Raw genomic sequence first — 22,269 nt, forward strand, 5'->3', positions numbered from 1 at the left:
TTTGTTAAGATTATTATCACCAGTAGCATGTGAATAGAGGAATTTAAAACATGTGATAGGAAATATAGTTGGTTTAGTAACACACCTGAGCAGAGATAGTTTATCTAAAAGGTAAATATCCTATTTCGGTAATTGATGTACTGATGCCATATGAGTACATCAACTAATGACACATGCCATCATTGACACATGGCAACACTGATGGTGGGTATTAAGTATTCATTACACATGTCCTTTTAAAGCACACATACAAATGTACGTGTGATACCTGTGTCGATATATACTACAGCAAGTAAAACATACTATTTGTGTGATTGACATTTGCATATAGCATAATATTATACACTAGAAAAATCTTTAAGTTACAATTTTTAAGAAAACATTCAGGGACCTAGATTGGAACTGTCACAGAAATTTTGTAGATTTAGTAAAATTGTTCCCACAGCAAATATTTTTAAACCCCATACAGTCATATGGCAAACACTGCTGTTTTGCTTAAAAAACACTTGTAATTAATTCCATGCACAGCACTAGATGATTTCATTTTCAAATGAATTCAAGATTGTATGGAATGCTAAATTGCTTTGAGGACATTCTGCATTCAGTATACATTACCAGTATACATTATTTGTTACCCACAACTTGATATTTTTAAAATCTCTGATCTTGGATAATTCCCTTGTATAGTCATGCTACACACTGATTACACGTATCAATGATGGTACAGCAATCATGCTACACAATATCACACAGGGTGCACTCGGCAGATATCTGTGCTATGCAGTTAATTAGAACAGAAGACTCCTCTCTAGTAATCTACAAGTAACTGTACCATCTATAAGAAAATGTACTCGAAACATCCCACTAGACTACCCTGTATATATGTGAGACAAGAATAGTTGGACATTTTCTTCCCCCATATGTACAGTACACCTACACACACGGTTATTGTGATGTAAAAGACTTACATATGTTGACTACATAGTTAGCAGTATCACACATATTTAGTATATTCATTGAATTTTTTCAACCAACAAAGCACATTTAACAAATTATTGTGCAATTGCTCATGCTCATTGTACTATATAGTATGTGGTAATTAGTCACATGACTGTAAGGTTAATTGTTTAGGAAATGGTTTCGCTTATATGGAGAACACTTTGTTGCAATCTTCCTTTATATTGTATAAAAGGTTAAAACATATTCACATATTGTTACTAATTAATTACTGCAATGTTTAGCAGTTATACAGTAAACATGTTTCCACTATCACTATAGACACATGGACATCTGGTTCCAGAACTACTTAATTTGCAGATAATGTATAGGTACAAAAACACATGCATACAAGAAACATATTAAATATCATTCACAGTAATTCTGATGCATTTGTGCTTGTGTATTGTACTGTCCTTTTGATACCATTTCAAGTCTATATATGAGCAACATTGTACTTGACTGATAATTATCACACTTGTAGTTACATACCCAAAACTCCTATATAGTAGCCATGGTATCAGTAGCCATAATTATTGGATGGAAACTGGCTGGAACATGACACAAGTACTGTATGTATTATAGAGAATGTTTCAGTATCTTCTACTATAAGTCCATCAAACATAACAATTAGCAGCATTATGGAATGAATTTGCTACACCATTTAGCTGAAATTATATTAGCATGGTAAAATAATATTCTGGTAGGTATTGAAGGACCTTACTGTATTTATTTATTATCAACATGTACAAGTTTTATTGTTTCTAGTGCTACATCACCTACAATAATGAAATAGCAGTGATTCTATATGGTTTCCAGCACTTCTGTTATTTTAAATTTCATTTATGGTCATAGATGCCTTAATTTGTTGCTAGTGTACATTCCAAGTGATTACTTTGTGTACATCCAATATTGTATATTTCATGAAGTGACATCACAAATCATGTGGCCTTGGAGTATAAAGGAAGCTCTGCTTGCACTGTGGCATTACACAAGAACCCTGTAAAGTATACTTCAGTAGCAACAGATGGCTAGTTTCAGCATGAAGGCTTTAGGATATAAGCTTTCAGTTACTACAATTTTCCTGATAACTTTGATCATTGTTACACACAGTGCTCCAATGAAGAACAAGCGGGACAGTGGAGTATCTATTGGCTACAAGACACAACAGTTCTATTGTACATCTGAACTTATTAAACTACGAGTCCAGTACATGATGAAGGTATATATGCAGTGAACTAATAGTGTACTATTTTACTCTTCATTGTATTATTTACTCTATAGCATAGAAAAGCAGTTGTACTACCAACGGAACAGTCCAACAATTCTTCTGATCATGAACTCAACATTGTCAATCTATCACTGCAGCAGTTTGATTTCACGTGTAGTATATTCACAACTGCAATGGCTATAAAATATCAGTTACAGAATTCTTTATTCAGAGGAGAATATTTTGTTGAGCAAAATGACAGTTTGAAAAGAGTGAATAATATAGAAGATATCAGCAAAATAAACAGTGTGCTTGAGTATCTTCAAACACTGACTGATATTCTTCAAGACATTGAGGTAACCATATAAAGTAGCAGATATATACTGCACCCAGGGAATTACGTATAGCTTTGTCACATATTGTATCATGCCATTGAGGTCCTTGCAATTGGTTACATGGCCTCTTCGTATGGATCAAGCTTTATATTGCTAATACAGAAATACTGTACTACTGTATACTCTTCTTGTATTAGTATTACGTACAATGTATATGCAAAGTACAGTATTTCTTGTGGATACATAGCTGTGCATGCTAATGTAAATATAAGGTTGAAACTAATACTGCAAATGCTTGGATGCTATATAGGTCAAGTAGTTATTTATACCACATTTACCCCTCACATTACACATTTGTAATCAAGTGAAATTATGAGAGCCATGAAATTTAATTTTGAATTGTGGAATTAAAAGAATGCACTTTAATTTGTGTGTCAGAAATATTTACATGGGAACTTTATTACAATGTGTGTACTGATGCTTTAAAAGTTGTAAACTCGACATTGTAGTCTGGTATTATAAAGCATGTCACATATTAAGCATGGCTACAAAAGTATAGCTATAGCTAGTATTCACCTATTCTCCATTGTCAATGCTAGAGAGTAGTCAAAAATCTATAATAATATTTATCCAGCACTAATATAATTACCATACTTGAGAATCCATAGTTTTACTAGATATCTGATGATATATTGTAATGTGTATGTGTGTCTCAAGTTACATAGTACTGTAGTTAACTTTGATGATTATTACAGGTAATAATTTTTGTTTTCTTACTATAGGAAATTTTGTCAGCTAAACATTGCATAGTGTTTAGTCCCAGTGAGTACAGGAGAGCATATTGTGAATTATTTGATGAGGATAATTGTGCTAATGGTACTTCTGTGTTGGAGACCTTGAAGCATGTGCACTGGACTAGAGTACGGAGTTACCCCAAGGAATGGCAGGATCCATTACCACAGCACTGTATGTGCAGTGGTTCTTGTTTCACAAAATGACTGCTCATACAATTGTACTTTCTATTTCATGTTATACCAACTGCATTTTTATCAAAGGAACTAAATAAACTACTAAAATTGCATTCTATGCCACAATTAATTTTGTATATATATTCAACAGTGTTGCACTGATAATCGGATCGGTTATCGGAAAAACCATATATCAGCTGTATTTTAGTATATCGGTATCGGATCGGTTGCATGATGGAATAAGTAGCAAATACAGATATATGTTTTCATAGAGAAATGCAAGCTTGTGTGCTTCAAACGATATTAATAAACACCTTGAGTTGCATTGCAATGTTGTTATTACTGCTTAAATATAATGTCAGCTATTGTTGCAGCACTACTGCCACTATAAATGAACTAAATTGGTCTTTTAAATAAGTAACATTTGGCGGAAGATAGCCTTGCAATACCATATCAGATCGGCTATGTTTATCGGCTTGAAAACATTATTGAATATCGGTTATCAGAATATCGGCCAAATCTCATATTGGCGCAACGCTAATATTCAGTACATTTTGAAGTCTTATACTTATGCTTATTATCAACACACATGCCTAAGGGTATTCTTTGTTTAACACTATACTGATTGCTCAACTGAAGTAGTTGTGTGTACAAGTGCTCTGTCTGCATGGAGGACCGGAGGTGCTTGTTATTTACAGTAGATGCAATCTGTTTAACTTCATCATCACATACCATCTTTATTTGAAAATCAAATAGTGTATACTGGTTGTGTGTACATAATCTAAGCTGAGCTATTTTAGAATACTGTGTATACAAATGATTGACCTATTCTGTAATTAGTGTGGGACATAGTGTAACGCAATAGTGTGAGCAGGTGTTATACTCATTTCTAGCCGAGACACAGTGTATACATTTGATATGCAGTTGATGACCCCAGTTCCATTTTGACCGGTCACATGTTTGTCTGTGTGACCAACAAAGAGGTGGATACTTAGTCTGTGGTAACATGAAAATGTACAAGTATAAAGTTTCTTGCTGAAAGAGCAACTAGATCAACAATAACACTGGCCAAGAATATTGAAATTTCCTGGACAAGAAAGTTGCAGTCAGTATACAGGAAAGAATCAATATTAAAATTTCCTGAACAAGAAAGCTCCAGTATAGGGCAGAGTTTCCTATAGACTTTCTTGAAAACTCTTGAAAATTTTCTGTAAATTGCAGAAGCTGTTATGGAAAGTCTGTAGGAAATACTACAGTTCCTGCTAGAGTCTTACGAGATCCTCCCTGATAGATTTTGTTGCAAGATCTTGCATAGTATTCTTGCAGGATCATTTTGCCTGGGAAGTTAGCACAGCAAAGCATTGAACCTCAAACAATTTGAATATCAAAGTCATAGTTTTGACACACTGTACACATCGCAATGCACATTTACTATAGAAGGTTAACATTATACATATTGGATGCACACACAAATAAAGCCATCCAATAGAAAGGATTTCATGTGAGACAGAAAAAACTATGGCTTAAATATAATATGCACTTTACATTGAAGAATCAAATGGTCTTAAATTACCTCTTGCATTTGTGAGGTCAGTTAAAAGATATATTACCTTTTCATCTGCCAAGAGCATCCATGTAAAGCACAGCACAAATGAAACTTGTATGGATTCAAGTCAGCATTGAAGCACTTTGATGGACTGTAAGATACATGTACTGTACATACAGCTGTGCATATACACAGAATTCAATAGTTTTTATGTTAGAAATTTTTAACAGGCACTGGCAACTACCTATACTGGAAAATTATATTCATAACTAGATCATGAAAATTATTGATGTTTTCTTATATACATCAAATGTACAGATTCCCTTGTATGGTCATGCTACACTAATTATAGGTATCAGTGATGGTGCTATACAATATCACACAGGGTCCACTTGGCGGATATCTGTGCTATGTAGTTAATTAGTACAGAAGACTCCTCTCTAGTAACCTACAAGTAACTGTATCGTCTACAAGGAAATGTACTTGAAACATCCCACTAGACTACACCTGTATATATGTGAGACAAGAGTAGTTGGACATTTTCTTCCCCCATATGTACAGTACACCTACACACACGGTTATTGTGATGTAAAAGGCTTACGTATGTTGACTACATAGTTACAGTATCACACATATTTAGTATATTCATTGAATTTTTCAACCAACAAAGCACAACAAATTATTGTGCAATTGCTCATGCTCATTGTACTATATAGTATGTGGTTATTAGTCACATGACTGTAAGGTTAATTGTTTAGGAAATGGTTTCGCTTATATGGAGAACACTTTGTTGCAATCTTCCTTTATATTGTATAAAAGGTTAAAACATATTCACATATTGTTACTAATTAATTACTGCAATATTTAGCAGTTATACAGTAAACATGTTTTCACTGTCACTATAGACACATGGACATCTGGTTCCAGAACTACTTAATTTGCAGATAATGTATAGGTACAAAAACACATGCATACAAGAAACATATTAAATATCATTCACAGTAATTCTGATGCATTTGTGCTTGTGTATTGTACTGTCCTTTTGATACCATTTCAAGTCTATATATGAGCAACATTGTACTTGACTGATAATTATCACACTTGTAGTTACATACACAAAACTCCTATATAGTAGCCATGGTATCAGTAGCCATAATTATTGGATGGAAACTGGCTGGAACATGACACAAGTACTGTATGTATTATAGAGAATGTTTCAGTATCTTCTACTATAAGTCCATCAAACATAACAATTAGCAGCATTATGGAATGAATTTGCTACACCATTTAGCTGAAATTATATTAGTATGGTAAAATAATATTCTGGTAGGTATTGAAGGACCTTACTGTATTTATTTATTATCAACATGTACAAGTTTTATTGTTTCTAGTGCTACATCACCTACAATAATGAAATAGCAGTGATTCTATATGGTTTCCAGCACTTCTGTTATTTTAAATTTCATTTATGGTCATAGATGCCTTAATTTGTTGCTAGTGTACATTCCAAGTGATTACTTTGTGTACATCCAATATTGTATATTTCATAAAGTGACATCACAAATCATGTGGTCTTGGAGTATAAAGGAAGCTCTGCTTGCACTGTGGCATTACACAAGAACCCTGTAAAGTATACTTCAGTAGCAACAGATGGCTAGTTTCAGCATGAAGGCTTTAGGATATGAGCTTTCAATTACTACAATTTTCCTAATAACTATGATCATTGTTACACTCAGTGCTCCAATGAAGAACAAGCGGGACAGTGGAATATCTATTGGCTACAAGACACAACAGTTCTATTGTACATCTGATCTTATTAAACTACAAGTCCAGTACATGGTGAAGGTATATATGCAGTGAACTAATTGTGTACTATACTCTTCATTGTATTATTTACTCTATAGCATAGAAAAGCAGTTGTACTACTAACAGAACAGTCCAACAATTCTTCTGATCATGAACTTGACATTGTCAATTTATCACTGCAGCAGTTTGATTTCACGTGTAGTATATTCACAACTGCAATGGCTATAAAATATCAGTTACAGAATTCTTTATTCAGAGGAGAATATTTTGTTGAGCAAAATAACAGTTTGTAATGAAAAGAGTGAATAATACAGAAGATATCAGCAAAATAAACAGTGTGCTTGAGTATCTTCAAACACTGACTGATATTCTTCAAGACATTGAGGTAACCATATAAGGTAGCAGATATAATTATACTGCACCCAGGGAATTACCTATAGCTTTGTCACATATTGGATCATGCCATTGAGGTCCTTGCAATTGGTTACATGGCCTCTTTGTATAGATCAAGTTTTATATTGCTAATACAGAAATACTATACTACTGTATACTCTTCTTATATTAGTATTACGTACAATGTATATGCAAAGTACAGTACTTCTTGTGGATACATAGCTGTGCATGCTAATGTAAATATAAGGTTGAAACTAATACTGCAAATGCTTGGATACTATATAGGTCAAGTAGTTATTTATACCACATTTACCACTCACATGATGCATTTGTAACAAGTGACATTATGAGAGCCATGAAATTTAATTTTGATTTATGGAATTAAATGAATGCACTTTAATTTGTGTGTCAGGAATATTTACATGAGAACTTTAATACAATGTGTGTACTGATACTTTAAAAGTTATAAACCTGACATTGTAAAACTGATATGGGCAGGTAATTCTACACTTGAGTGATATTTGAGTGTATGATTGTCATTGAGATTCAGGATTTAGGCTGAAAAGGCTAGTAATCTGTAATCAAATAATTAAACTTTGGTGTGCCTACTATACCTAAAAATTTATGTGGGTAGTGACGGGAAGCAAGGAATAAAATAATGACGGCATAATCCATCTATACACTGATTTTAAACTCATTTTCCTTAACAGTTTGTCTAGTAGGCATGGCAAGTAATCTTTTATTAGCAAATCTCGATCATGTAATTGTAGAGAGTAGTCAAAAATCTATAATAATATTTATCCAGCACTAATGTAATTACCATACTTGAGAATCCATAGTTTTACTAGATATCTGATGATATACTGTAATGTGTACGTATGTGTGTCTCGGTACTGTAGTTAACTTTGATGATTATTACAGGGAATAATTTTCTATTTTCTTACAATAGAAAAATTTATCAACTAAACATTGCATAGTGTTTAGTCCCAGTGAGTACAGGAGAGCATATTGTGAATTCTTTAATGAAGATAATTGTGCTAATGGTACTTCTGTGTTGGAGACCTGAAGCATGTGCACTGGACTAGAGTATGGAGTTACCCCAAGGAATGGCAGGATCCAATACCACAGCACTGTATGTGCAGTGGTTCTTGTTTCACAAAATGATTGCTCATACAATTGTACTTTCTATTAGATGGTATGCCCATTATACCAACTGCATTTTTATCAAAGGAACTAAATAAACTACTAAAATTGCATTCTATGCCACAATTAATTTTGTATATACATACAGTACATTTTGAAGAAATATTATATCTTTTTACTTCTGCCTATCATCAACACACATGCCTAAGGGTCTTCTTTCTTTAACACTATACTGATTGCTCAACTGGAGTAGGTGGGTGTACAAGTGCTCTGTCTGCATGGAGGAGGAGTTTGTCATTTAGATGCAATCTGTTTAACTTCATCATCACATACCATCTTTATTTGAAAATTCCTTTCTACCCAAAATGAAATAGTGTATAGCTACTGGTTGTGTATACATAATCTAAGCTGAGCTATTTTAGAATGCTGTGTATACAAAATTGAAATGATTGACCTATTCTGTAATTAGTGTGGGATATAGTGTAGCACAATAGTGCTACTCATTTCTAGCCAAGACACAGAGTATACATTTGATAGTATATTGTATGCAGTTGATGACCCCAGTTCCATTGTGACTGGTCACATGTTTGTCTGTGTGACCAACAAAGAGGTGGATACTTAGTCTGTGGTAACATGAAAATGTACAAGTATAAAGTTTATTGCTGAAAGAGCAACTAGATCAACAATAACACTGGCCAAGAATATTGAAATTTCCTGGACAAGAAAGTTGCAGTATACAGGGCAGAATTTCCTACAGACTTTCCATAACAGTTCCTGAAAATTTTCAAGAGTTTTTCAAGAAAGCTATAGGAAACTCTGCCCTATACCGGAACGTTTTTGTTCAGGACATTTTAATAATGATTCTTCCATTGTAACCCAGCAAAAAATGACCCTTCAAGAGTCTTGTAAGATCCTGGAGCTGAACAAATTTTCTTGCAAGATCTTGCTTATAGTATTCATGCAGGATCATTTTTCCGGGGAAGTTAGCACAGCAAAGAATTGAACCTCAAACAATTTGAATATCAAGGTTAATAGTTTTGACACACTGTACATAACACAATGCAAATCTACTATACATGGTTAACATTATACATATTGGATGCACACACAAATAAAGCCATCCAATAGAAAGGATTTCTTGTGAGACAAAGAAAAATCTATGGCTTAAATAATATACACATTTTACATTAAAGAATCAAATGGTCTTCATTGAATGCTTAAAATGAATTCCTCAAAATTACCTCTTGCATTTGTGAGGCCAGTTAAAAGATATATTACCTTTTCATCTGTCAACTGCACCCATGTAAGGTACAGCACAAATGAACTTTTATGGATTCAAGTCAGCATCGAAGCAGTTTGACGGACTGTATGATACATGTACTGTATATACAGCTGTGCATATACACAAAATTCAATAGTTTTTATGTTAGAAATTTTTAAGAGGCACTGGAAACTACCTATACTGGAAAATTATATTCACAGCTAGATCATGAAAATTATTAATGTTTTCTTATATACATCAAATGTACAGATTCCCTTGTATGGTCATGCTACACACTGATTATAGGTATCAATGATGGTACAGCAATCACGCTATACAATATCACACAGGGTCCACTTGGCGGATATCTGTGCTATGTAGTTAATTAGTACAGAAGACTCCTCTCTAGTAACCTACAAGTAACTGTACCGTCTACAAGGAAATGTACTTGAAACATCCAACTAGACTACACTGACTTGTATATATGTGAGACAAGAGTAGTTGGACATTTTCTTAGAGCTGTACCGATGCCACATTTTACAGCCGATACTGATATCCAATATTTTTTGTCTATTTCCGATACAGGTTTTCTATATATGATACTAAATATTCAGCAGATACTTGAAAAGTGTAACCGATATGCATTATTGTGATAATAATATCTAGCGGCACAAAATTCACCCTAATTGTCATTATTAAAATTTTTACCATTAACCTATCATCACAGCCATTTCTTGGCTGCCACCTTGGATTTCACATCTTTTTTCACCATAGCCTTCCTGAGGGCTGCACTCTTTTTTTACAGCTTGGTTGTTTTGGATTAGATTTCACTTCTTTTTAGACTGAACTAAAAAAGCGGTACAAAAAACCCTCAAAAAAATAATAAAATGAAAAAAAAAAGGATTATCACCTGGAGAATTGAACCCAGGCCAGTTCATAGTACTCAAGAACCTTCCCACTCGTTCACAAAGAACTTGTGAAAGTAAAGTGCTTTTAATAGTACTTAATGTACTTTTACTAGTACATATACAGTACACAAGTGATGTATCTATAGGCTTGCAATTAACTGATACCAATACTCGTAATATTGGTACCGATATTGATATAATATTGGTATCAGTACAGCCCTACATTTTCTTCCCCCATATGTAGAGTACACCTACACACACGGTTATTGTGATGTAAAAGGCTTACGTATGTGTTTACATAGTTATGGTTAGCAGTATCACACATATTTGGTATAAACTAATATTCATTGAATTTTGTCAACCAACAAAGCACAACAAGTTGTTGTGCAATTGTTCATGCTCATTGTACTATATAGTATGCGATAATTAGTCACATGACTGTAAGGTTAATTGTTTAGGAAATGGTTTCACTTATATGGAGCATACTTTTCATGTGAAAAATTAACAGTCTTGTTTATGCATCCAAAAAATATACTTTAAAGGGACAATGTGCTGTTTACATGCTGTATTATGTTTTGATATATGGAAGCCACTCAACGCTTGTCCAAGACTAGCTGGTTGCATTGTGTATCTTGTCAAGTTCGTGTTACAGGTGGTAAAGTACATGCATCACATGATTTTATTGGACCCCAAAATAATCAATTGTTGTAAACAGCACATTGCCCCTTTAACTGCTTTATTATAACTACCATAGCAACCTACATACACTGTTTATTTATAATTAAGGATGTTGAAATCTTCCTTTTTATTGTATAAAAGGTTAAAACATATTCACATATTGTTACTAATTAATTATTGCAATGTTTAGCAGGTATACAGTAAACATGTTTCCACTGTCACTATAGACACATGGACATCTGGTTCCAGAACTACTTAATGTGCAGATAATGTATAGGTATAAAAACACGTGCATACAAGAAACATAATTATTAAAAATAATAAATAGCATTCACATTGATTGATTGATTTGTGACTGGGATAGGCAGCTTGTTGCTGATAGTATCCCATGGAGCTGAAACGTCGCAGCTCCAGTACAACAATGTACAATTACTAAATAGGTACACAAATACAACATAATTATAATTAATATGCATAAAATAATAAGTAGGTCCAGCCTTGGTTGTCAGTGAAAATAATCAGAAAATTCATTAAGTGAATCAGATCCAACAATAATTGATTCCCATGCAATCCTTGATACCATTTCAAGTCTGTATATATGCACAGTTTAAAAGAATAAATTATGAAAATACGCATACATTTAGATTCTGACTAATGCGCACTCGTGACTATTAGATTGATAATTGAATGGAGGGTGCCCACACAGTTCGCTTCCATCATTAACCTCGTTTAAATTCTTTAAACTCCATATAGCATAGAAAGGCAGTTGTACTACCAACAGAGCATTCCAACAATTCTTCTGAACTCACCATTGTCAATCTATCATTACAGCAGTTTGATTTCACAAGTAGTGTTTTCACAACTGCAATGGCTATAAAATATCAGTTACAAATTCTTTATTCAGAGAATATTTTGTTGAGCAAAGTTACAGCTTGAAGAGAGTGAATAATACTGAAGATATCAGCAATTTAAACAGTGTGCTTGAGTATCTTCAAACACTGACTGATATTCTTCAAGATATTGAGGTATACACATAATAACTAGCTGATAGAAAGGCTGTGAAAATTGAACCCATAGAGTAACCTGCATACCTTCATTTCCTCTTGTAAATTAACACGTTATTATATGTATATATATATATATATCTATATAGTTTTGGCTGGTGGTCTACATGGAATCCCAAAGATTGAAACTCCATCTAGACATGTGTCGTGCATCACTTTCACTAGAACTGTCAAGGCAGTATAATGAAATCTCGAATTAAGGACGTCATGTGAGAAGTTGATGTTCGTGGCTTTCTAAGTTAGCTGCCTGTGTCTTTCTCTTTGTACCAAGTTCTTATTTGCAATATGCCATAGTTTTCTTGAGTACACTGTTCTTTCACTCAGTAGCCTCAGTCTCCTCACATGTAGTTGTGTACGCATACACTCACAAAGTGCTCCCACTACACTTATAATTAGTCACCAATCAACACAAATCACTGTATGATGCACTGAGTTATCTGTATGATGCCATAGGACTTTACAGGCTATATTATCCCACCATATAGTGCAGTTTGACCCTCTACCTCTGCCATTTTATACTGTTGCTTACACACATGCAGTTACATGTTACTTTGAAAATGCACATACAGTACAACATTTGTATGTAACCATCATAATTATATGTATATAGCTACTTTGTTGTATTGCAAAAACATCTTAAAAGAAGGATTTAAGGGGAATTGTGGAATTCAAAGTAAAATTACTGTGTCTTGCATCACGAAATTGTTAATCTATTAATTTTGGTTTACATGATGTGTCTATGCAAGCACAGTTCTTATAGGCTTTGGCCTATTTTGACATTAAACTTCGGCAATGTGACCATGTAAGATGTGGCCAGCACACACAAATATGTAGCTATAAAGTATAAAATTTTGTAACCATGACTGCTCTATTAGACTATCTTGCAATACCAATAATTAAAGCAAAAATTTATTTTGCAGCTGCCTTGCAATTGGTTATCTCAATAGGAGCTTAGCCACAGTGAAGCTATGAAATAGTGGTGTTTTAAAGACGCAACAAACCTGTCCATCATAAGGATACATGCAAGAGACTAGCCAAAATTAACTGTGTGGCTTGCTGCTGCTTTTCATACTGTAACCATTGGCTTTCAACTAAGACATTAAACATGGCAAAATTTTTAGCTACCAGTGCTAGAAAAGATTAAGATACTCCAACAGAGTAGTCACATTAAATTACTTGCATAAAATAAGTTTCATTCGCTGTAATTTATTTTACATCAATAAGTTACCATGAAATTTTTTTTGCATGAAAATAAAGTATGAATAAAACAAGGTTATTTAAACAGGTATATGTTGATCAAAGGCTCTGGCAGACCTATATAGCAACCAGTGTATATGCAATAAATCAATTTGAGCTTTATGAGCTATATATGGTACAACTACTATAGAACCATCAATGTACTGTATAAAATTATTGTCATGCTATTTACTGTGAGTGCAGAAATTGGTAGAAGTACATATTATACTTAGGTGATTTTATGAGAGTCAACTAATACAATCAAATTGGTGTACTGGACTGTATAAAAAATAGTTGGTGTTAATCATATTTCTGGTAATTGCTAATTATCATATGATGTGAGCAATCAGAGTTGTGGTTGCCATGTATTGCAAACATAAACTAGTAAGGCATCAGTTCAGATCTGCACACATTACAGTAAAATGAGACTACAATAAAAGAAGACTATTAAAGGGGTAATTACAAAAATTTCAATGGCTATGGGGTGTGTATCTCAAGGTTAAAATAACAAGTCTGGCAATGCAATGTAGTTATGCAATTTGAGCATAAGTTGAAGAAAGATCTTTCTCCAGATGAAAGGTATTTTCAGTAGTAGGTATATCCTCTAGAACAGCATAGTTGAGCTAAAGTGGTACACACATTCACATATTACTTGTGGTACTAGGAAATACACAAATACAAGACAAAATACACTTATTAAAACTGTTATGATATATTTATATTGTCAGGGGAGGATAAAGGAGTTATCAAAGGGAGGGGCACACCCAAGTAGGCAGTCGGGAGGAAATCTCTAGTTCAGTTTTACACTTATTGAGTGAGATAGCTACTTGTATGTTATTATTGCATTATATCATCAGTGCCAATGTGCATGCACTTGGATACCTGGAAAGTGGAGGTGGGTGGGAAAGAGACATTTGCCCCAAATACACCATCCTGCATCATGCACCATTGATTGTGTAGTTTAGACAGTCCATAAATATTGAGCACAAGCCTCACAAGAAAGTCTGTCAGTAGTAGCTATAACAGTGGTGCTAGTTCTCCTGCGCAATCACAGCTGGACCAGATACAAAATAGCTTCTTATGCTCTTGACTTAGCTAATTGATATTTGCCTACCAGACAGTTTATAACACCCACCAAATAAACACTAAAACTTGCACAGTTTATACACACTAACGTAGTCACAAAGCAAAAAGCATGTAAACAAGTTGTTTGTGATGATTTAATGTACTGCAAATGTGTTCAGCATCTGCTGTGATTAATTTAATTTCGATACTGTGTGTTTCTTCTTTAGGGAAATATGGTACTTTGATACCTCCATGCAGAATATTTCATTATCATGAAACATAAAGGCAAGAGAAAAGGCACATGCTTCATAGAGAATCCAAATCTGAACTACACATATGCATACTGACAGTATTTCACTTTTTATGTCTAAGCCATCGATTCTTACATAGGAAGTATATTGAGTAAACATCTATTGCTCAACAATGCACCATCATACTTACTCCTTGATTAGCAGGTTTTTTATCATCAACATCATCATCTTTAATTACATCATATCCAGTGACCAGTTGCTGTGGAGGACTCTCAGTGGTTTTCTTTTGTAGATCAACGATAGCACATTCCATTGGTAGTGGTGTTGGCTTGGGCTGTTTAACAGAATCATCATTTGTTGTTTTAGTAGGTAAAGCATATTCGTCTCCATTAGGTGCAATTTGATGGGGAATAGTAGCAGTCTTGTTATGTAATTTCTGGATATCAGTATATTGTTCATTAACAAGTGACTCAGACTGAAGATCATAATTTTTTGTTGCTGTAGTAGTGCCTTCTGCTGTATTTCCTTCAGAAATACTGTAGTATACAGAAAAAAATAGTTTGTTTATACAGTATTGTCTAAAAGGCACAATGATCAACATACATACACAGTCTGTACACAAGTATGGTATAGTGTGCAGTGTATTTACTATACTATTACCTCTGAAAAGTTGTCTTCTTATAATCAACTGTATCTACAGAGGAACACATTTACGTTATACTGTAACATAAATTACAATGAATGCATAGCTTCTTGTTAATAGGGGAAGTAATTAAAAATTCTGACTATCAGATATATACATGCACTCAGTACACGCAGTGTACACCTAACTAACTAGTTGAAAACTAAACTTTATGTATGCAAACACTGTGATGCTAAACAGTAGTGTCCTGATTATCAGTGTCCTGGTTTTCCAGGTCAATTTTAAGGAATATCTTGGGACCATTACCAAGTGTCCAGGTGTCCTCATTTTCAAGAATCCTGATTAAACACAATTTACCACTGTAAAAAAGGTTAACAGACAAGGAAGCCTCAGGTATAGTCAGTATTGAATCCCGGTTAATAGAACTGGAACTACAATTGTTAATACTCAACACCATTGCACGTGCAAATGACGATCACACGATCTCTACTTGTGGCAGATTTGTATAAATACATTATTTCACATTTTGGGCACCCAGGAGGCACAATCAGGCTGCTTTATATGACTAAGTACTGGCTATATAACAATAGAAAAACAGCAGATAAATTCCTCACTAGGCCAAATGCAAGTGCATTTAGCACCTAGCAATGTCCTGGGCTGCCCCATTTATCCCCAAAGTATGCATAGCTCTAATGCATGCCATAAAGCAGTAGCCACCTGACGTAGGATGTTAGAGGTTTTATTACTATATGACACTTTATTAGCATGGACTTAAGGATATCATGCATATCACATCAAACAAGTTTACAAGCATTTGTACTTGTTATTCTTTGTGAAGACCTCTTAAGATGTGTGTAGTACAAAAAATGTGTTCTTATGGCAGGTATCTTGTTTGACTTTATTTTAATTACGTATGTATGTGTGTGTTTGGTCTGATAGAATTTGGCTAGCACAACCTTATAAGATTGTGTAGCAATAATTATTTTGTGGGTGCCGTAGGAACTTCAAGATGAGAAGCTACAAAAATAATATTCTGCTTTATTCAGCTGTTCTTCACTGCTCTTTCACCACACTCATGCTGTGACTATAAAGGTACATGTAAACCATTGCAGTAAGTAAGTTAGACACTGTGACTAATGGAAATTAAGCAATTTCATAGTAGAGTACCCTCAGAATTTTACAGCCTCGGTCCTTCAGGGTTACTAAATCACTTAGTTCACTTGGTCTTAGTGTCCTACTATTATTTATCATTTCATCATGGGGTCAATATCAACAGAATACACTGACAATCACAATTACCTTTTTTCTTATGATAACAAAACCAATACACGATGATGATGATGACAACTCCTGTAACAACTAGAGCCATTAATATTCCAATAACAGCTCCAATTATTCCTCCATTGCCACCATCACTGCTGCTACTGTCATTGTCATTGTTACCACCACTACCTATACATGAATGTACAATGCAATAAAATCAGTAACACGATGTTATAATATGTAGCTATTACATACAGTTTTGACAAAAAGGAGTTAGTAGACCATCATTGTATAATGCACTAGCTGCATTTTGGTAGACCAGTTTATCCAATTCCATTATTAGTTTTAATTTGTTGAACAAAATATATGTGACCCAGTCTGAGAAAACCGGTCTTATCGCCCATGTCAGCAGATTCGATTTTTCACCCAGGACACACAGCCACATGAAAAAACTATCTAATTCCACATTTAAAATCAGCTAGACTTGAGTGGTCTGGTTTTGCTGGCTGCTTTTCCCGAGCCCAGTGGTGATCCATACGTGTGGTGTGGGGCCTTAATGGAGCTCTGGTCAGCCTGGGAATGACTGTATGTGGCTGTACAGCTCTGTGGCATTGAATAACTGCCTCTGCTGTGAATTTCTTTCCATTTTAGCCAGTTTTGAGACCTCAATGGCTCAAAACTTGGCCTAATTCATCCCTTGGCCTTCCTTTTCAATTTTTGAACACCATCTTGCCCGCCTTCCAGGGCCCCCACTCCCACCCAATTTGCAGCTCGCCTGATACAGTCAACCCTGGTTTAAAAACTATCTAAAATGGTGGGAAACTTAGTTGTTGGCTACTTGCACAGTGGATGCTCTGGAAGGTAAGGAATTGGTGTAAAACGTGTGAAAATTTGGTACACATAGCTTCAACCATTGGCGAGCTACAACACACTAAACACTTAAAACCGGCATTTCTCGATACTTTTAAATAGACGATAAGCCCGGTTTTGTCAGACTGGGTCACATATATTGAAGAACGTTTTGTAAGGAAAAGAGCAAATTACAGTATTTCCATTAAGTACAGTTGAGGTGTGATCTGTAATGTATAGATCATGATGCCCAAATGTACTTGATGAAATTTCAAAGCTTAATAAAGTACAGTTATGACTAGGCTTGAGCCATTTACACTTTAAAAATTGCCTATTATGCTTTTGAGCGGTGCTCAGTAATCCAGCCTATTATGCTCAATATTATGCTCTCAAAATCAAGATTATGCTCCAGAGCTGACTGTTTAATTAGAGTATATCTGCATTTCCTGACTGCTGTATTAGAGTATCTCGATCTTAATTCCATAAAGCCTGACTAATCAGTCAAGAAAAAGTAAAAATAACTACAATAACACTGCAAGGTTTTTAATGTGGTAATAATGTGCAGTGTGTTCATGTTGTGCAGTATTTTTGGCACGCTCATTGCACGTTTTAATTAAAATTCTTGAAAATTGTTCTATTATGCTGACATAATGCTTGATGCTTTTGCTAGCCTATTATGCTCAAAATTATGCCGGCATAATTGGCGCAAGCCTAGTTATGACAGTATTTTAAATGTAAGGAATTAACAGTTTGTTGTCACAACCCCCAGATATTTGGCCATCACCAACATATTTGACAATAGTAGCAGCAAGAGTTCAATGACATTAACTACATTTGCTGTGGAAACTCCCTTGGGGTAAGGCACTTCCTATTTAAAATTTTAGTTGAATCTGCGAGGACATCACCGAGATATGCACCTTCAAAAGTCATCTTATTTTCTTCGTATTTGTCATCTTAATCTTCTTACGAACATACAGTATTCCTAATTCTTTCTTTTTGCATGCACACTTTATTTTTTTAAGGCTTTACAGCACAAGTGCCGAAAGTCTGTAGGACACCTGGTCCTACAGCCTGTTTAAAGTTATTGCATAAAATGTGTTTGAAAAGGTGAGAAAGGAGAAAAAACATCCATGACTGGACCTGGACAGCCTTGAACCTGCAGCCATTTGATTACCGCTTGAACGCTTACAGGAGTCTGCCTGCCAGGTGGTCAGGATGTTTTCTCCTTGTCACTTTCAAGTATCAAGACACACAGTAGTGTGTCGTGCTGCCCAAGAAGCTGGCACACCACACCGTGAGTATATTTACAGGAAGAAAGAAAACGCAATTTTCACACCTATGTAGCTCTGTGATCCCTTATCCGATTGGATCCAGTTTCACTACAGAGGTGCCCGCCAGGTAGGCCACACCACATACCAAATTTGAAGGAAATTACCCAAGCCGTTTCTGAGATATGAGTGGCCAAAGTTTTGTTTTAATTTCTTCATTTTTTTCTTTTTCTTAAGCTGTAGGGGGGCTACAGGGGCTTTGATTTCTTTTCACACACTTTGCAAAAACTGCTATAAAACACAAACTTGTAACTCTGATATTTGGCACAAGTAAAGAGCGTATAAAGTAGAGATTTCCAACTAAATAATTAACATTCCATGCATTCGTTGGTATGACAAATATTGTGCTACTTGTGAGGGTCATTTTAGTGCAAACCCCACCCCAATTGGTGGTTCCTATCAAAAGATATAAGTAAAAGAAGTTGACAGTGTGATGATTTTTGTGTACAGTATTTTCAATGCTTTTTACATATATTGCATGGTACCAAACATAATATTCAAATTGTCATAAATCTAGATAGGAAACTAATAATGACATGAAATTTTCACCACATAACTATTTTATGGAAAACAGCATATGAGCTAGGTAAAACCTCTCAAGAGTGACCACTTCTTTCTAGACTGACCACTCAGAATATTACATGAATAAAGCAAGTGATTCACAAATAAAACTGTGTGTATTGTGTAATACTAAGTATACACAGATACCTAATGCATTTTCAAGGATAACTAACTAGAAAAAATAGTAATATTATATAACATGGCATCACAAGTCACAATGAACAAATACTTCAGAAACATGACAATCAGATAACAAAATGTAAGACCAATATTTTATTAAAATAGATTTGTTTGGACACTGTTCAGCTTTATTTGTCACATTGTAAACACTAAGGATAATAATTATTATATAACACAATGACATCACTATACTACAAAGAGAAATTATAAATAGTTTCTGACAAAAATTACAATCACTGAAGCTGCTATAAAATGGATCAAAACACAGTAAATACACCAGAATATAACATCAGGTAAGTGTGAAGCCATGTAAGGTTGGTATCACATGCCAGTCTCCACTTTTGAAAAGATTATGCTCAACCTTGAACCTTATATTGCAATTCCGCGCAAGACAACAAACTGCTCACCTTCAAACTCTACTTGCATTGATGCAGAGCGATGCCTTGAAGCCCAGGGTGATTGTAACGCTGAATTCTGAACAGTGTTAGATGGCAATTTACCTTTAAAAGGGCCATATTATCATCATAATCCAACGTCAATCGTCCAATCAAAAAACACATGGAAAAATCGAAATCAGCATATACGATTTGCCAAGGAACACTTTCTTCGTCCTCATCTGCCACAGATTCACGCGGAAACACTCAGAAACTTTGGCTATCACCGGTGCTGTATTCTTCCAATTAGAATTACGTACGCAATTATTTGTATGGGATTCCTATGGGTATTTTTATTTCTCAAACTTTGATTTGACATATTTCAATAAATACTACATAGATTTTAACCCAGTAAAGTGTATTACGAAGTACGAAACACTGACTACCTTTAACTGGAACGGCAGCTTGTGAAACATTTATTGAAGGTGTGTAATTTAAGTAGCAAAAATATGTGTGAAAAATTGGTTGGTTGGAAATCGCTATAAAGGTACATTCGCGTACCAAGTTTGCTATGAATCTGATAAATATCCAAGCAGTTATGAGCGTTCATTCACGTAAAAAAAGATGAAACTTTTGTCACGGCTACAGGGTAAACCGAGTAAAGGCATAACTTGAAAATTTGTGTGTACATAGGCTGATCATCGTAGGAGTGTCTTTTGGTGGTTAGAACAGCAACAGACTTACAGCTACAAAGTTATAAAGCAAAAACCGAGCAAGTGTAAAATCGCGGGATTGAGATACTCTAATAAAGCAGTCACTGGGGGCAAAAAATGTCAAAAAAATTTCAAAAAAATGAACTGATCATGACCAGAGTTCGAACCAACGATCTCCATACCTAACGCCTGTATCCTTAACCACTGAACTACTGCTATCTTAGCTAATCACTTCACTTAAGTTCTACCTTATAAATGAAAATTCTAGCTTAATAAGTAAAACTGATCTACCAATAGAAAATCTAGATTGTTTTAGAACATTCTATGTGTGTTCTATTAGATGATTTCAGCAAAAGCAAAAAATACGCTCTATTAGAGCATTAGCACCATACTATTGTTGCAACATTTTGAGGCTCAGTCTAGTAGCTATTTCATCAAATTGGAGCCATTTTCGTATCAATCAGTGGTATATTTGTAGTATTAACTTAGTTTCACCCCAGGCGTTCTGCGAGCAGACTAGTATGACCAACTCGCTCCAATCATCATCATCATAATCATCATAATAACTGCTATGCTAGCAAAACTTGGGGTACAACAGTCTGGAAATCATATCCCAGTAAAAAGGTGCAGGATTTGCTTTGTTTAAAGTTGAGCAACTGCATCTTTTCATTTTTGCATCAAAAATCGAGATACTCTAATAGAAAAGTCACTGCAAAACTATGATTGAATGCTCTGATTGATTGATTGATTAATTTGTGACTGGGATAGGCAGCTTGTTGCTGATAGTATCCCATGGAGCTGAAACATTGCAGCTCCAGTACAACAATGTACAATAACTAAATAGGTAGCTACACAAATAAGACATAATTATAATTAATATACATAAAATAATAAGTAGCTAGGTCCAGCCTTGGTTGTCAGTGAAAATAATCAGAAAATTCATTGAGTGAATCAGAATCAATAATTCAGTGGGGTAATTTGTTCCAATCTCGGTTGGACTCTAAGGTCTATGTCATTAATGTATAGTAAGAACATTAGGGGTCCAAGGACAGTGTCCTGGGGGACACCAAACAATACTTTCTTTATGCTAGATGTGCAACCTTCAACTAAGACTCTTTGTGTTCTGGAGGTGAGCCAGGTAGAAATCCACTTGCTCTAGTCAATGCTATGGCCTTGATGTAGTGTCAAAACCTTAGTTTTGAAAATACAAAAAGAAGTGAAATCCACTCAAAAACAGCCAAGCTGTAAAAAAAGAGTGCGATCCTCAAAAGCCTGGGTGAAAAAAGTTGTGAAATCAAAGGTGGCGGTCAAGAAATGGCTGCAATAATGTTAATGCTAATAAGTTTTAACAATGCTCAAAAGCCTGGGTGAGATGCATTGTTAAAACTTATTAGCATTAACATTATTGCAGCCATTTCTTGGCCACCACCTTTGATTTCACAACTTTTTTCACCCAGGCTTTTGAGGATCGCACTCTTTTTTTACAGCTTGGCTGTTT

The 22,269-nt window shown here is 34.8% G+C and overlaps 2 protein-coding genes across 6 annotated transcripts in view; one reads left to right on the top strand and one right to left on the bottom strand.

The window, feature by feature from the left end:
* The first annotated feature begins 1,804 nt into the window (after nucleotides 1-1,804).
* On the top strand, nucleotides 1,805-3,590 carry LOC136260241 (uncharacterized). Its single transcript, XM_066053916.1, has 3 exons — nucleotides 1,805-2,218; nucleotides 2,281-2,562; nucleotides 3,324-3,590. The coding sequence occupies exons 1-3, from the start codon at nucleotides 2,024-2,026 to the stop codon at nucleotides 3,537-3,539; spliced, it is 693 nt and encodes a 230-aa protein (XP_065909988.1). The 5' UTR covers nucleotides 1,805-2,023; the 3' UTR covers nucleotides 3,540-3,590.
* A 10,202-nt stretch (nucleotides 3,591-13,792) lies between these two features.
* The window catches only part of LOC136260250 (uncharacterized), a 35,725-nt gene continuing 27,248 nt past the window's right edge, over nucleotides 13,793-22,269 (bottom strand). For all 5 annotated transcript variants that reach the window (XM_066053950.1, XM_066053936.1, XM_066053958.1 and 2 more), the window contains 4 exons: nucleotides 16,803-16,955; nucleotides 15,521-15,554; nucleotides 15,051-15,396; nucleotides 13,793-14,167 (listed from right to left, as the gene is read on the bottom strand). In XM_066053950.1, coding sequence (XP_065910022.1) covers nucleotides 14,075-14,167; nucleotides 15,051-15,396; nucleotides 15,521-15,554; nucleotides 16,803-16,955 — 626 coding nt within the window. In that variant the 3' untranslated portion in view covers nucleotides 13,793-14,074. The remainder of the gene's footprint in view (nucleotides 14,168-15,050; nucleotides 15,397-15,520; nucleotides 15,555-16,802; nucleotides 16,956-22,269) is intronic.

Source organism: Dysidea avara, chromosome 1, assembly GCF_963678975.1.
Source record: "Dysidea avara chromosome 1, odDysAvar1.4, whole genome shotgun sequence".
Taxonomy (NCBI): Eukaryota; Metazoa; Porifera; class Demospongiae; order Dictyoceratida; family Dysideidae; genus Dysidea; species Dysidea avara.